Source organism: Ochotona princeps, chromosome X (genome assembly GCF_030435755.1).
Source record: "Ochotona princeps isolate mOchPri1 chromosome X, mOchPri1.hap1, whole genome shotgun sequence".
Classification (NCBI taxonomy): Eukaryota; Metazoa; Chordata; class Mammalia; order Lagomorpha; family Ochotonidae; genus Ochotona; species Ochotona princeps.
The window spans coordinates 3,631,421-3,648,283 of record NC_080865.1 but is presented as its reverse complement, the minus strand read 5'-3'; the positions used below and the strand labels follow the sequence as shown (position 1 = coordinate 3,648,283).

Genomic DNA, 16,863 nt, shown 5'->3' with positions numbered 1-16,863 from the left:
GTTGGGCCCGTGCTGAGCCTGCTGGGATGCAACACACTCCCGGACTGCCCCACCAGAGGTAAAGCAGATCAATACGTGTTGTCGTCTCCACATGCCTTGTGGTGCTGAGCATAATGTAGTGGCTCGTCTCACAGACACTTGTTGAAATCTCTGGTTCCTTAAATGGGGGGAGGGGGCCAGTGCTCACCCTTGCTTCAGCTTTGGCCTCTCCCATCATCCCTCTCGGACTCTGTACTGGTTCCTGGGCATGTGTGTCTTGCTTTCTCAGTGATCTAGTATGCTATGGGTTTCTGCATGCAGACCCTTCTAGAAACCCAAGAAAGGCTTATTGTTCCCCAATACTTAAGACAATTTATATATTTCCACTTAAGCAGTGATGGTGAACACCCCACCCATATATTGGTTTCTGAGCATATTTTCTTCCAGGAGATTCCTTGAGGTAACAGTGTCAACCCAAGTCCCGCAGCTTTGTGTGAGTGGTCCTCGGGAGGCATTGCTGTGTGCTGTGTGAACCCCGAGTCTTCGCTCACGTTTACCTCACTGGGTGGATGGGCAGATGGACAGATGGCTGAACAAATGGACCCGCAGCCATTGTTTGCAGCTCCAGCTGCAGTGTCTCGGCTTTCTCTGCCTCTCCCCAGCCAGAAGTCTTGCTGCCAAATGTGCCTTTCAGAAGAGCCTGCTTTCTTTCCCTTTAAAAAGGAAATGGCATTTTTAAGCAAAGCGGGTCTATAAAGTTAAGGAAGAATGTAGTCTTTTAGGTAGATTCGCTTATTGGAAATATATTGATGCACTACTGTGTGCAAAGTACCGCTCTGGGTCTTAGTGATGGTGGGGTTCGGGGGTTTGGATCACAGCTGTCCAAAGACAAAATTACGATCATTGTTGTTACTGGTCTTTAAATTTTTTTTTAATTCATGTATTTGAGAGATGTGCACACACACACACACGCACACACAGCATACTCCCGTGCACTGGCTCTCCCCACAGATGCTCAGAGCGGCCAGGGCTGGGCTGGGCGCAGCTGGGAGCTGCTGCCTGGAGCCATCACTGCTGCCCCTCAGGGCTGCGTCATCTGGAAGCTGGGCTCCAGAGCCAGCCAGAAATTGTACGCAGCTACTCTGATGGAGGATGCAGGCAGCTTAACCACTAGGCTAAAGGCCTGCCCTTAATCATTTGTCTCTATTTCCAATTCTAGAATCAGACAACACTTTGTTTCATCAAATGAAATGAGTGCTCTGATGAGCTCAACAGAAGTTGGTTTTATAGACCAAGAAGGACTAAAAACAAATGAAAAAACAACAAAATAGAAACAAAGAACAATAAATAGATTGGTCATTTCAAAGTTACTTCCGTTCTAAGTAAGGAACAGGGAGACAGAATGATTGAAAACTAATTGGTTAATATCAAGTTAGTTTTTCTGTGTAAGGATAAAGCAGCATGGGTTTTGTTCGTTATCATGCTTGAAGCCAGGCTGTTGACTCTCCTGATACCTGGAAGAGTGGATAATAAGTGAGTTTCGGTTTAGTGACTGGGAACTTTAGCTTCGGTGAATCCATTTTGATTTTTACCCGAGTCTTTTGTGGAGCACCTAGTCCAACACCAAAGCTTCTCTAACTTCTTTGACACGGATTTTAGGAATTTTATCTGGGAAAACCAGAATGACACCAGTGAGCAGCCTTTGTTTCATCTGAGCAAGTGGAAGCGCCTTAAAGTAACTTCTCTTCTTTGGCTGTAAGCACATATGCCTGACTATGCTCTTGCAATCTCTAGAAAATTAATATGAAATATGGAATTTTAAGAGGAAAATGAACAGTTCATTTTAAAATTCAGAGCTGAGGGGTGTGTGTTTGGTACAGTGATGGGGAGACGAGTAGGGATGCTTGCATGTCATGGTAGACTGCGTGGTTCCAGTCCTGGATCCACTTCCGGTCCCAGCTTCCTGCTGGTGTGTACTTTTGGCAGCGTCAGTGAGATGGCTGAAGTACCTGGGTTCCTCCAGGAGACCCACATCGAGTTCTGGGCTTCTGGCTTCAGCCGGGCTCAGCCTAGGGTGTTGCAGGAATTTGGGGAGTAAGCCAGCAAATGAGAAATTTGTGCATTTGTGTATGTTTCTGCTTTTCAAATAATTTTTGGGAAAAATTCAAGTAGCAATAGTTATTTTTAATATAGGAAAATACAATTGAGTAGCGAGAGGAGATTTGCCAGGCCCCAGTGCCTCCTGTGGCTTAGTCTGTGCCTTGGAGCTATCTCAGTTACGATTTCACTGTGTACAAAGACAGGTTCTGCTCACCTTGTCCAGTCCAGCACATAGCTAAGGGGGCTGTGGGGCAAAGAACATTCTCTCCTATCCTATTTTTACACTTAAGGAGATAGAGGCTGAAAAATAGCAGCTACTCACTTGATGTTTCCACATAAAAATATGAGGGGGCCCAGCATGGTAGCCTAGTGGCTAAAGTCCTGGCCTTAAATACATCAGGATCCCATATGGGTGCCAGTTCGTAACCCGGCTGCTCCACTGCTCATCCAGCTCCCTGCCTGTGGTTTGGGAAAGCAGTCGAGGATAGCTCAAAGCCTTGACCAGTAAACATGGGACAACGACACATGGGAGACCTGGAAGAAGCTTCTGGCTCCTGGCTTTGGATTGGTTCAGTTCTGGCCGTTGCAGCAACTTGGGAAGTGAACCAGTGGATGGAAGATATTTTCTCTGTCTCTCCTTCTCTTTATCAACCTGCCTTTCCAATAAAAATAAATTTTTAAAAAACACTGAAGGGATTGGTTGATGGCATTATGAGATGAAGGGCTCAGCAATATGGCAGCAGGTGGTGTGAGCCTCAAAGAAGGGAAATTTTGAAAATTAGTCAGAAACATGACCTTGATGTTGCAGTGGTTAGACTCAGACAGAACCTGCTGACTCCATCTTTGTTGGGCAGAGTAGAATTAACAGTCCTCAGTTTGTCAGGTGACTGACAGTGTGAGGGCTATTCCATGAGGAGGTTCCAGGTGTGGGGGAGTTGGTGACTGCCCCAGACCTCCCAGAGAGTACTTGACATTGACATTGAATGGGAGTAACCCTAGAAGATAGGACCTAGAATTGGGACCCACAATAACTTTCCGGACTTGTGCCGCTTGGGGAGAAGCCATTGCTTTTTTTTTTTTAAGATTTATTTATTTTTACTGGAAAGGCAGATATACATAGAGAAGGAGAGACAGAGAGCAAGATCTTCTACCTGCTGGTTCATTCCCCAAGTGGCTGCATCAGTCAGAGCTGACCTGATCTGAAGCCAGGAGCCAGGAGCCTCTTATGCATCTCCCACTTGGCTGCAGGGTCCCAAGGCTTTGGGCCATCCTTGACTGCTTTCCCAGGCCACAAGCAGGGAGCTGGATGGGAAGTGGAACAACCAGGACACAAACCAGCGCCCATATGGGATCCTGGCATATGCAAGGCAAGGACTTTAGCCACTAGGCTACTGCCCTGGGCCCAAGCCAGTGCTGTGAATGTTGATCGCACTGTGTACCTTCCTTGTGAAGCACCCATTCGGATCTGTGCTGAGAGGAGTGGGACGCGGTATGGGCAGGTGTGCGCCTTTTTGCTCAGGTGTAATGATGCTGCCACACTGGCTTTCAGAACACCACCTGGAAATAAGTGAGGGACGTGCTCCCAGGCCTTGGAGCAGGAGGCCAGGAGGATGTGAGCATCTCTGTGCCAAATGCCCACCAGGTGCTTGCCATGTGGCTCTCTGGCACACAACCTACCATCTGCAGCTATTTTTTCTTTAAATTGACCAAGGCGTCTCGGTTTCTTTAAGCCCTTGGGGTTAGTGCTTAGAATGAAAGAAGCTTCTAGGTACTCTTGACTCTGCACAGTATACAGCACCCGTGTCCACTGCCAGAGGTGTGGGGAACAGGTCCCAGCAGAGCAAGTGTGCAGATGTGCAGCAGTGGCCCAGGAAGCAGCCACTTGTGGCACTGCGCTCCCAATTTGAGTTTCAATTATACAGACGATCTATGGTTCTTTTCAAGATTTCTAGTGGTGCTGGGTGTGAAATTTTTATATTCCTCTTAGTTACCACACATCAGCATGAAGACGTGTCTTTGGAGAGTTAATGAGAGAGGCCTTGGCCAGAAATGGCAGAAGTGGGTGTCTCTGGCTCATAGATGACCAGTGCAAGCAGGAAATAAACTCCCTCCAGGAAATCATAAATTAGAAGCCAAGGAGAGAGACAACTGCAGGGGAAAAATAAAACTGTTTCTAGTTGGAGAACTGACTAGAGTCACCAAAAAAGGCGGGGGGGGGGAGTATGATGTGGAAGTTAGAAGGGAATGTGACCCCAGTTCTCCTGGGCGGTTCCCCCAGCTGCCTGTGCGTCGGTTACCAGGGCTTGGTGTGACCCTGCTTCCCCCAGCTGCCTGTGCGTCGGTTACCAGGGCTTGGTGTGACCCTGGTTCTCCCAGCTGCCTGTGCGTCGGTTACCAGGGCTTGGTGTGACCCTGGTTCTCCCAGCTGCCTGTGCATCGGTTACCAGGGCTTGGTGTGCCCTGGTTCCCCCAGCTGCCTGTGCTTCGGTTACCAGGGCTTGGTGTGACCCTGGTTACCCCAGCTGCCTGTGCGTCGGTTACCAGGGCTTGGTGTGCCCTGGTTCCCCCAACTGCCTGTGCGTCGGTTACCAGGGCTTGGTGTGACCCTGGTTCTCCCAGCTGCCTGTGCATCGGTTACCAGGGCTTGGTGTGCCCTGGTTCCCCCAGCTGCCTGTGCTTTGGTTACCAGGGCTTGGTGTGACCCTGGTTACCCCAGCTGCCTGTGCGTCGGTTACCAGGGCTTGGTGTGCCCTGGTTCCCCCAACTGCCTGTGCGTCGGTTACCAGGGCTTGGTGTGACCCTGGTTCTCCCAGCTGCCTGTGCGTCGGTTACCAGGGCTTGGTGTGACCCCAGTGAGGGCTCCAGCTGGGCATTTCTGCTTTGCACTGGCTCCCAGTGGGAGCTGGTAAGAGCCAGGCTTTGATTGGTAGTTGGCCCTTGATGATCCCAGTTGAGTAGTTCGTGTGGACTTACTGGGGGCAGGATGTGGATTTGGAATGAGGTAAAGAAAATGAGCAGGTGCCCAAGCATCTTTTGTCACAGCCAAAGCAAAGGTGGAGAACAATGCTGGATATAGATTGACTTATGAGGAAGGCTCCACCTCTGACCTCTTTCTTGTGTTTATGTGTGTGCCATGCACACATGTTCGCATGTGTGATTAATTTGCTTCAGGTTTCATCAAGTACCTACATGTGGCCAGGCCCACTCACTGTTTGCTTGGGCAGCGGAGCCGGGCACCACCGGGGTGGAAAGGCCACCTTTCCCCTTGAACACCCCTGTGACCTTGGCCAAAGTGCCCACCTCCTTAGTCTCACCTTCCTCCTGCACGGGATGCACAGTGAGGCTGCCTCACTCCAGCGTGAGCTTGTACCCGGGTGCTGCTCTCACTGTCCTGAGTAACGCCTGGCAGCTTTCAAGGCACTTGTCAGATCTGTGCCTGCCTGTTAGCCTTCCTGGCAAAAGACAAGGCGGCGGGGGGCTCTCAGTGGGGGAGGGGTCACAGGCCCTGCCCTGGGGTCACTGAGAGAGTAGGCATGTAGGTGTCCTCAGATGATGCGGGGGGGAGGTTTGGGGGGTACAAGCACGGCAGTCCCTGAAGCAGCCACAGTCAGGACCAGGAAGGCCGCAGGCAGATGGAGGGCAGCTGGCGAAGGGAGCCTGGTAGTCCCACGAAGCACAGTGCAGAGGAGCTTGTCTGGGGAGGGCATCTGTGTTCACCACCCTGCCTTCCTTACACGTGCGCTATGCTGTCTGTCTGGCCATCTGTGGAAGAATGTGTTTTGTTTGCTGTAGCAAGAAGCAGTAGTAGTGACCGGATGTAGCCCCAGCCCAGCCTGAGCCACATTGCCCTTTCCCGCTGCCCATGGCAGGAACCCAGCAGGGCAGCGCCAGCAGGACTAGCACCTTCCACAGGCAGAATGCTCCTTGGTTTGGATTCCACTTTTCCCACGGGCTCTTTTTTGGAATATTTCTTCCTCTGAGTGGTACTACACAAACTCTTCCCAGAGTCACCTGATATGGAGTTCTCCCTCCCTCCCACTGCTGAAGTGGTGGGCTCAGCTTCTTGGGATGCCAAGCTGGGGCTTTGCAGCTAAGATCTGAACTGCTTGCCCTTTTGCCTTAGGGGATTGCATGTCTCATGCCCTGGGTGTTCTCCCCAGGGACCCTGCTTCCAGGTGGACTTGCCAAGGCTGCACAAAGAGCCGAAATCTGGAGGGCAAACAAGTACCCACTGTCCTAGCGCCTTCCCCCGTGTCTTCACTGTCTATAAATAGTGACACTTGTTTGTGTCCGTCTGGACAAGGACGCCCAATGCAGGGGAAGAGCTGCCAGGAAAACCACTGTCAGCCCTCCTGGTTGTCCCCTGACCAGTGTCACACTGAAACAGAACCGCTCCTACAGTCCAAGAGTGCCTGTGATGCCTGCGACATTTCTGGCCAGCTGGTGAGTTGGCGGGCACTCCACTAATAGAGAGAGGTTCTGTACCCTTTTCTGGGGAAGGGAACAGACAAACTCCTCCTTCCCAACCTCTGAGGGGCGAAGGCATCTGGGGCTGCTAGGGCTCGCTCTTTGCCACCTCCTGGCGCAAGGATCCTTCCTCTAGGGGAGATGACAGGCATCCTAGGACAGGTGCTAACTAGTTTCTGCTGTCTTCATGAGCAGGTATGGCCCTGGAGTGGTTGTGGATTGGAGAACAGCATATAATGTGTGCCTGTCGATGTCAACCTTGATTATTGCCCCCTCCCAGCCCCCGAGTGGTGGGGCAGATTGCACCAGTCCGCTGCATGCCGTTGGCCTCATCACTCCCACCTCTGAAGCACAAGCCCCCTTGTCTGTCATAAAACAATGCATACGCTAGGCAATCCCAGCCCAGCTCTGGCAGTTGGAGCTGAGGGGTGACATGCTAGGAGCAGGCAGACGGGAGAGCAGGAAGGAGTGCTCGCTCTTCTGGCCTCACATCCGCCCAGGTGAGCAGTAAAAACGAGGGTTCTGCAAGGACTGACCCATGAAGCTGTATTTCGGGGGGCCTGTCTGGGATGTGCGAATCTGATCCTTGCTGTTGTCATTAGAGCTGACAGCTCCCCAGCAACCTGAAATGTGCTGAAAACAGAGGCCGCACAGCGTGCGCCTCAGTGCTCCCACCCACCGACGGTGGAAGTTTCCTGTTTGGTCCCCTTTGCTTCTCTTCCCAGTTTGTTCTTTCCCCCTGTCAAAGTCTGCAGGCAGCTGAGGCCCAACTGCTTTCCTTATGGGTAGTGCATCCTTGGGAGAGGCAAGGGGGCCAGCCACAGTCAGCCCAGAGTGCTGGACTCTTGGGCTCAGGGGGATCACAGCTTTCCCTTCCCTTCCTCTCCACTCACCGCCAAGATCTGCCTGTGCTTGCTGCTGGTGGTTTTGTTCCTGCTGCTGCTCCTGCTGATTTATATCTTTGTTTGCCTGCTTTGGCTTCCTGCATGCTTCTACACCTTTTCCATGCCACGTCTTGGCTTAACTGTCCCACGTTGGGCTAAATGGGGCAGTGCCACTGGCCAAGCTCATGTTCACAAGGAGTGCACGTACTGCGTATTTTGTGCCCTCATCTGTGCATGAGCCCCACGTTAGGCCAGGGTCACATAAGCCCTTCCAGATAGGGTGGCTTTGGGGATTTTATTTGTTTAAGTGTTTCACCTGGGGAGCAAAGGCAGTTTGCCTATGAGGCCTGGAGCCAAGGGACACAGGCTGCCTAGCATCCCTGATGACTCCCTGTCCCCGTGGCCAGACCCCCAGGCTGTGTCATCCTAAGGCTGAATAAAGCAGCTTTGAGAAGTAGTCGAAACCTTGGGTCCTGGAATTGGCAGGCTCCAGTCTGGACCCTGCCATTTCACTCCTTTTGCTGCCTTTTATGGGCAGATGACTTAACCACACTGAGCTCCAGTTTCCTTCTCTGTAGAATCAAAATAAGGCTTCATAGCTGGCGTGTTCCAGGAAGCAGACACCAAACCCACATTCAGTAGGAAGACCTGTGTCAGGGTTTGATGCCCATGGAAGGGACCATGAAGCTGCTCTGTGTGCAGGGAGAAGTCAGGTTGTGATCCTGGCTCTGGAAACCCTGACCACATCCCTGGGGAGCTTTGCAGCCAACATGACCCGTCCAAGTTGTGCAAGGGAGCTAATGGCCAGGACCTTGATACCATGGGGTGTGGGACACCCTAGAAAGGAGAACCTTGGCCAAGGAGGGGTTCTGCAGCTGAGACTTGAGGCTGCTCGCTGGCAACACTCAGAGCAACAGGGATGACAAGCCCTCTGCTGCATGGGTCTCAGGAGTGTGTGAGGACAGAAGACTGCAGGAGGAAAGGCGCTTATCCTAGTGGCCCAGCCTCACCAGCCAGCAAAGGCCAGGAGTTCCCGCTGTTGCTCTGGCAGTGTGGGTCCTGCTTACACTCACTGGTTTGCTGGCACCAGTCAGCCCCCTTAGCATGCTTTCGGCTCCCTGTCCAGTTAAGCCAGGGCTTTACTTACCCAAGTCGCATATAGTATCCTTAAGGAAAGCTGTTCAGAGATACCCAGTAATGTGGCATGATTCTTATTGAGAAGCCTGAAAGGAGCCAGGCTGCCTTGTTCTGATGGTGCTGTGTGTATTGCCTGCCTGCTCCTGTGTTCTGAGAGCAGAGCAACTCACCAGGCACGAACATTTGCAGGAGCTGGTAAATTGCAGAACTATGGACTCTGTTCTCTCTCTTGGAGATCAACTACACCTTTTTTGCTAAAATACTCTCGTGTTCAGGAGAATAGGACTGTTGAGGGTGAGGGGCCTGCATCCTCCTTGGCTGCCAGCCACTCCAGACATGTGCTTTGGAGAACTTCAGAAACTTGGGTATTTTTTGAGCTGAAATTGCTTAGCATTGTTGGAAGACTATAAATACAGTGAAAGGCACTTACAAATAGACATTGTAAAATGCTTAGGCACCCACGGTCTGAGCGCTGTCAAAACAGCAGCTGCAGCTTGCCTCCTCGGAGGGATCAGAACCCTTTTTAAACTACACCTACTGCGTTTTCAAAATAGACTCACTTCTGGCCCTGGAGAGATGGTTTCAGCTGGGGCCTGTGTCTGGCTCTTGGCCGGAGGGACCAGGGCTCCGCGAGAGATGAGCAGCAGCCGCCTCCTTCCCGCTGGCACGGGCTGAGGCTGTGGAATCTGGACCTGCTTACTTCCTGCGTCTCCCCGGGGCTCCGCTGCTCTGGGCGGACCAGCTCAGGGATGTGAGGAGGGCGGGAGTAGAGAGGGGTGCCACAGGCACCAAGACAGAGAGCTGGGTCTCTGGGTGTTAAAGGGCCAGTCGCGTTTACTCAGTGGGAGTGGAAAGGGGTGGCATTTCCAGTTTTAACTGATATGAACATTTAGAAGCAAAGAAGATGCTGAAATGTTCTGGATTTTGTCCACATCTCGCAGGCCCCTCTGCCCTGCATCATTTCTCAAATGTTGGAATCCTGGTGTGAGTGCTCTGCAAGGGCCCTTCAGAAGTGACCCTGTTTCAGGTAGCCTATCCAAGTCTTGTTGATGAAGCACTCTGAGTCATGGAGAATTTAGGCAACTTGCCCAAAGTGACACAGGTGCTGACCAGGCAGCTTAGAGGTATTGGAAAGGCAAGTCAGATTTATGTAGAGAAAGAGAAACAGACAAAGATCTTCCATCTGCTGGGTCATTCCCCAGATGGCCACAACGGTTGAAGCTGAGCCAATCCGAAGCCAGGAGGAAGCGCTTCTTCCAGCTTTAATGCAGGACACCTGGCAGGGACTTCTGAGTTTAGCATTCCTCACTCCACCTGCTGGCTGATTCCCAAATGAGACCATTGCATGAGCTATCTGTGGTCAGGGCAGTTCTCTCAGGAGATTTTGGAGGCGATCACCATGAACCTCAGTGATACTCTCGAGGAGAAAGAGTGAACATGAGCTGCCTGAATTGTGTTAGTCTGTAGTCATCGATACTTTTTCAAGATTTTGAATTTATTTATGTAAAGGGAACAGATTTCATGTATTTCATATATACCATTGTTCTAAGTATAAGTCAGAATTACAGAGAGGAAGATGGCTCAATGGCTAAACCCTCACCTTGCAAGCACCAGGATCCCATATGGACACCGGTTCATATCCCGGCTGCTCCATTTCCCATCCAGCTCCGTGCTTGTGGCCTGGGAAAGTAGTGGAGGACGGCCCAAAGCCTTGGGACCCTGCACCTGCATGGGAGACCCGAAAGAAGTACTTCCTCCTGGCTTCAAATTGGCTCAGCTTCAGCCGTTGTGGCCATTTGGGGAATGACCCAGCAGATGAAAGATCTTTGTCTCTGTCTCTCTTTCTCACCATAAATCTGATCCGCCTTTCCAATAAAAATAACTAAATCTTAAAAAAAGAAAGATACCTTCTACTTGATGGTTCATTACCCAGATGGCTATAATAGCTGGGGCTGAGCCAGGCTAAAGCCAGGAGCTTCTTCTGAATCTCCCACATGGGTGCAGGGACCCAAGCATTTGGGCCACGTTCTGTTACTTTCCAAGGCCAGTAGTAGAGAGTTAGATTGTAAGTAGAGCAGCCAGGACACCAACTGATGCCAGTGTAAGGTGCCAGTGTAACAGGAAGCAGCCAGCTGTACCACAATGCTGGCCCCTCATATATATCATTTTAAGAACATATGGTACTTCCCTCTCTGCCTCTCTGCTTTTCCTCACTTCCATCTTCTCACCTCTTCCTTTCTTATTTTTCTTCAGATTTTTGCAGGGACATACTTTCAGTTTGTTTTTCTAATTACAGACTTAATCCTCCACTAAATAAAGAGTTCAGCGCTATTGCTCAGGAGTATAGACAAGGGCTACAAACAGTAATTAAATCTCAGGATCTCAGGGTGCCAGTTTCACTCATATATATTACTTTTTTGGAGTACTCTCCATATTAGTCGTCACAAATCAGAGGAAATGTGATGTTTGTCTTCTTGGTACTGTCTTAAAAGTAAACTTCAAAAGGACGGGAAAATGCGTCTGTAGTCTTGCCCTGGAGACGAGGACTTCCTAGCATTGTGGAGCTTCCCATTTCGGCATTCTCATTTCAGAGCACATGGTGAATGTTCTTGAAGTCCACAGGTGTGCTTTGAAGCCCTCTGTGTACTGGGGTGCTGGGCTGAGTGACCCGACTCACTTATCAGACTACCCAGGAGTTACCACTGTAAACATGAATTCTTCCAGTTTTCAAAAAACATCTCTGCCTGTGCCATCAGGAGGACCCGAGACACCTGTGCATTGTGGCATGTGCGGCTTTAAGCTCCCTTTCCACTTTGTAACACAAGCATTCATTCTTTTCAGAACAATCCAGTTATAAACATCACTTCATGGTGAAGTGGAAGTCCATCCAGTGTCGTCATGCTCTCCTACTTTGCAAGATATTGCACTTCTTTTTTATTTATTTATTTTGTCATGACAAATAATCCTGTGATAAGCACATTGAAGCATATGACCTTGCTCGGTATTACAGCCTGTTTCTAACACAGACTCCCAGAACTGCACGAGTCAAAGCTTAGGAACATTGTGAAATCCACTGACCCATTCATATAGCCTGTTCTTTGAAATTTATTTATGTGACTTGTGCCAGTCCACATCACACTAAGTGAAATAAATAAGTCCAAGAGAGACAAGTACTGCACAGTCTCACCTGGGGAATGCAACGTGTCAAGGTCGTAGGAGTACAAAATGGCGCTTCCGCAGGCTGGGCTCTGGGATGGTACTGGGTGGATGAGGTGGAGACAGTGGGCGAAGGGTACAGTGTCAAGTAGGTGCACATGGTGGGTTCTGGTCCTGTGCTGCACGGCAGGTGGCCACTGTTAATAGCAGAAAAGATTTGCAATGTTCTTACCACAAAGAGGTGAAAAATGGTTAGCTGACAGATGTGCTAATAGCCTGATGCGATTATTCCTCAGTGTGTACGTATTTCAAAACACTACACAGTACTCCACAGATCTATGTCATTATTTGTCAATTAAAACGAAATAACTTAAAACTTGAAATCTACGTAGCAATGAGAAACACAGTATTTGTAAGAGTACAGCGGTTAGGTGTGACGGCAACAGGAAGAGGGCAGAAAAGAAGCAAGGCCCGGGAGCAGAGGAGCAGGGTAGCGCACAGCAGCCCTCTGCAGGGCGCCCTGAGCAGAAGCTTGCAGCTGTTGCCTCAGAGGGAAGCAGGACTGACAGTTCCCAAGATGCCCCGTTAAACCACACGTTCAACTGACTGCTCCTGAAATACGCATGGTCAACTCACGAGCAAAACCACTCCTGCCAACAGCCCTTCTCACAGACTCCCAGCTGCATGCCAAGGTGCTGCCTCAAACCATCTCCCCCCCGCCCCTGAACAACAACTAAGAAACCAAACACCTCACTGTCCTAGGACACGTGTGTTCTTGCTAGGTCTGGTCTTCAGTGTGTCCTAAAAAGGCACAGGGCTGTCTGGTCCGCTTGAGTGCAGTTCAGTGTGTTAGGCTGGAGAACAGCACCACCAAATCCTTCAGGCTCCGAGGCTACCTAATGGCCACCTGTGGGTGCTCAGCCACTTAACTCCCTAGCTGAAAAATGGATGACTTAGAAATGCAAATGCTTCCCTGCTAATCATTCTGAATTTCTACAATATTCCATTCAGAAGACTACACTTGCCCATCCAGTCCAAAATCTAGGGATTCTTGAGGTGCATATTAAACGGCACAGTATTTGCATGGTGCCCGTGCACGTCCTCCTCTGCGCTGTCGGCTCCTCCTCCGCTGTCACCCACACTCCCTCCTGACTTCTGGCTTTGTCCATCTCCTCCTGCAATTTCCCTTCACTCCCCCGTGCTACTTCCCAGACAGCCTGAGCCATGAGCCTGGGCCAGCGTAGGCCAGCCCTCATCAACTTTACCATCCTTTTTCTTCTTGTTCCTCTGTGGGGTCATCAGACACCTGACCACCTGGGCACCCTCAGCCACACTTGAATCCTTGATCCCTCGTGCCCTTACAGATGTGTCCTTTCTCCCTTGTCCACATGCCTGCCTCTGTGGTCACCTCCTGCTTGTCCCTTCCCTCCACCACCATGCAGTGCCCCTGCACTGGCCTCTCTTCCCATAGGCCTCTGGTACATAGCCTGTGCCACAAGACTTGCAGTTGTCTTTCTGTCTTTCCCATTTAGCCCGTGAGGCCCATCCAGAGTGGCTGACCCCTGGCTTGGCCCTCTCAGTCCCCCCAACACAGTGGCTATTTGACAAGTTGAGCGACTCTGTTACTCTTGCAGTTCGACTTCCAGGCATGGTGGCCTCCAGGAGCTGGGAGCTGGGCTATTTCTGTTGCTTTGCTGGGAACAACTGCTCAGCTTCGCCTCCCGCTTTATGCACAGGGGTCGTTTCCCACTTTGGTGCTCTCTCAGCCTTTGGGCAACCTCATGGAAGGCTCAGCTCCTGACAAGGGCCAGAAGAGCTGGCCTTTAGAATAGTGTAGAGGAACCTTCTGTCGGTGTGTAAGGCACAAGCCCCGTGTCTGCTCCCAAGGGCTGCTCCTACCCCAGATTTAGAGGAAAGTCACTCGTGTCCTGACGGGCATGCTGGCAACCCGCCCCTCCCCCCCCCCCGCCCCAGGAGCCATCTCCTCTTACAGGCCTGGCCCCAGTGCCAGCTTTCAGGCTGCCAGATCTCAACTTGACACTTCGTGCCTGTCATCAGCCTGGCTGATGCCCCAGCCCCAGGCCAGAAAACCTTTTTCTCAAGGTTAAAAGTAGCTGACCTTTGACTAGCAGCATTGGCTGAATTGCTCGTGCCTTAAAAGGGAAGCCACCGGTCTGCCAGGGCTTATTTGGCCCCGGGATGGGAGGTAGCAGAAGGGTGTGTGGCCAGAGATGCATTGGCGAACAGTTGTTGTTCAAACCGCCATCTTTGAAAATGTGTGTGGGAGAGGGCCTCTCCAGTGTGCTGGTGGTTTGTGCCACGGCCTGCGTGGCCAGACGATTCCTGCTTTCCTCTGCTTCCCACGTAGGCCGCAGTGGCACCCACACCACTCAGAGCAGCACCTTCCTTGACGTGTGTGCGCCGGAAAGCTGCCAGGATGAGAAGGACGCACAGCAATTCTTAAATGTCTGGATTTGTGTTTTCATGTAGGGGTGACGGGCCAAAGATTGATTTGGTGGGCAGTACACTCTCGGGCATCCTGGACAAGGACCTCTCGGACCGTGGCAATGACATTGGTGAGTAAGGACGGCATTCTTGCTTCTCTTTGCAGTGAGAAGCAAGCTAAGAGCCCGCTGTGGCCCTTCCTGGAGTGCGGTGAGAACTAACACAGGTTGTACGGTACCAGGCTGCCAGCTCCAGCTCGGCGGCAGGTGCTACGCTTTGGTGAAGAGGGTGAAGTGATGGTGCTGCTCACCTAACAGAATTTTGGAGATTTTCTCCCTTCTCTGACCTTTCCTGGGGCAGGCCCAAGGAAAACACTGACAAGTAAACTTTATTGAAAAGGAGGGCATTCCCACTGCCCTTCGTGTTTTTCCCCAGCAGAGAGGCAAATGGGTTCCACCACAGAAGAGCAGGGTTCTGCCGGTGGTGCCTGGCAGGTGGAGGGCATGTCAGGACTGCCAGTTTACAGTGGGCTTGAGTGTGGTCATTGTTGCTTGGTTCAAAACATGAGAGTTTTTCCAAGGTCAAGATGCCGCCATGTGATAAGTGGGAATGCGGCTGAAAATGTCCCTGTGGCAAACAAGGTTGCAGGTGTTTTTGAGGGTGTGTGGGTGAGGGGAGGTCGCTTCACTGGTGTGCTGATGGAGGCCTCTGGCAGTGAGAGCAGGGCGACGGGCCCACATTCAGGGATGCCATCTTTTTGTTGAAGGTTGGCGCCTTTTCTTTGTGCCTCTTGTGGGTATAAGTTAGTATACAGTATACTAACTTATACTGTAGAAGGCTGCACTTGGAATTTGCCCAAGTTGTAGGAGATAAGACGGGATCATCTGTGTGCCCTTTGCCCGCTTCCCCCTCAGTGCCCATCACACAGGGCTGTGGAACAGTAGCACCAGTAGACAGAAAGCCAGGATACTGACAGACCATCCAGCAGTCTTACTTAGCTTTCTCCTGATTTAGCCATAGTTCCACACATGCCTGTTGAGTTCTGAAATTGTATCACACTGCAGATTTGTGTCTGCACCACCACAGTGCGTATGCAGAAGATCTCTGTCACTCACAGGATGGGCTGTGCTGCTCTTTTATGACCACACCCACCTTGTCTGCCTGCCCCTTTCCCTGACTTCTGGCGCCACCCCCAGAGTTTTGCAGCATCATCTGGGTTGGCTGCTGAATTGGGAAGCAGGTGTCTGACAGTTGGCAGGCCTGAGAAGAGCACTGGAGCTCCCAGCATGAACATTTTCCTCTCCTGGCGTTATCTGTGCGTTCGGGTGCTTATTTCTCCCCGCCCCCGCCCCCCCCCCACCCCCCCCGCCAAGCCTGCTAATAGAGTCACATGTCTGCAACGACTGAGCTGCAGTATCTGGGGATGGGCCGCGCCACTGTGACTGTAAATGCCAAGGGACTGACCCTGTTTCCCAAGCTGCTTCACAACCTCATTCAGCCTTCGGGAATTCCATTCAGGAAGCATAGCCTGGTGGTTTGGGCTGACGCAATAGCGACAGAAATGCTAGCCTGCTGGAGCTTTTGATCTGGTTCAGGGGCAGGGAAGAGTGATGATCAGCTGTGAATGAGAAGAAATCATCCGAAGAGTCCAATTAAGTTCTAGTTCTACAGCTGTGCTTTAGCAGTTGGGCTCTTTTTCTTTTCTGTTTTAAGCCAAGGTACTTGAAAGACAAGATACTGGTGCGAGTCATGGCGTAGACCCCCACAGGAGGGGAGGTGTTCTCCCACCTCCAGAACCTATAGGACCATGTGTCTCGTTTCTCAGAAGCACTGCCTTTTGACCTTGCTCTGAGTTCAGAGATGTGCAAATTGACTATCACCAAAACAAACGATTTGCAGCCCAACAAGCTGGTTTGGAAGTAGCAGGGCATTTACTGGATAAGACAGAGTTAGTGTTTAGAAGCTTTTCTCACTGTTAGAAGCTTTTCTCACTGTGGTGACTCAACAGCAGTTTATGTGTATTTGAAGGCCCAGAAAGACAATGGCTGCAGCTAGCGTCTCTCTCCTTTTGCAAAGAAGACATTCCAGGAGGCCATAATTCCTCAAGTTGTCCATTTAATGTATATATCATTTGCATTGCAAGAAATCATGGTTGGTGGTTTGGTGGTCCTTGTACAGGCCTGAGCCGGCACACGGGAAGTGACGTGTCACTGAAGGTCTGGCCAATGGCAGCTAAGAGGTGGAGAGCACTGCCATGCCCATCATTGGTGAGGATATTCCCCTGGGCCCCAGGTGTTGGCACAGGCTCCGTGAAGAGGGACACCTTTCAGAAAGTGTGTGGGGCAAATGGAAATAAGAGATAAGTAAGTCCAAAACTCTTTTACATCATACAGTTGTGTGTGTGTGTTTTATATAATCCATATTTGCCCATGAGCTTTTTGAAATCTTCTCCTGTGTGTACGTGGAAGTTGTTGAGGTGCTGGTAGGGTGTGGGGTAGCCAGGGAGATCCCCTGGGCAGTGCTCTGTGAGGAGCAGCCTGGCGTTGGGGTGGGGGTGGGGCAACCTGGACCCATCAGCAGAGGGTGGATTTGTAAACTTACCCTGTAGGCCGTGGGTGACACTGAAGTCACATCATCGTATCTCAAAATTCAGATAACTGATGAAATGTTATGGGAGTGATGAGACGTAGGCAAG

The 16,863-nt window shown here is 51.0% G+C and overlaps 1 protein-coding gene across 8 annotated transcripts in view; it reads left to right on the top strand.

The window, feature by feature from the left end:
• The window catches only part of SH3KBP1 (SH3 domain containing kinase binding protein 1), a 336,326-nt gene that overhangs the window by 289,502 nt on the left and 29,961 nt on the right, over nucleotides 1–16,863 (top strand). For 6 of the 8 annotated variants that reach the window (XM_004597477.2, XM_058658245.1, XM_058658244.1 and 3 more), the window contains one exon: nucleotides 14,214–14,299. In XM_004597477.2, coding sequence (XP_004597534.2) covers nucleotides 14,214–14,299 — 86 coding nt within the window. Of the gene's footprint in view, nucleotides 1–6,627; nucleotides 6,742–6,934; nucleotides 7,047–14,213; nucleotides 14,300–16,863 lie in introns of those variants that run through there. The other 2 variants (XM_058658248.1, XM_058658249.1) reach the window with 2 other exon arrangements.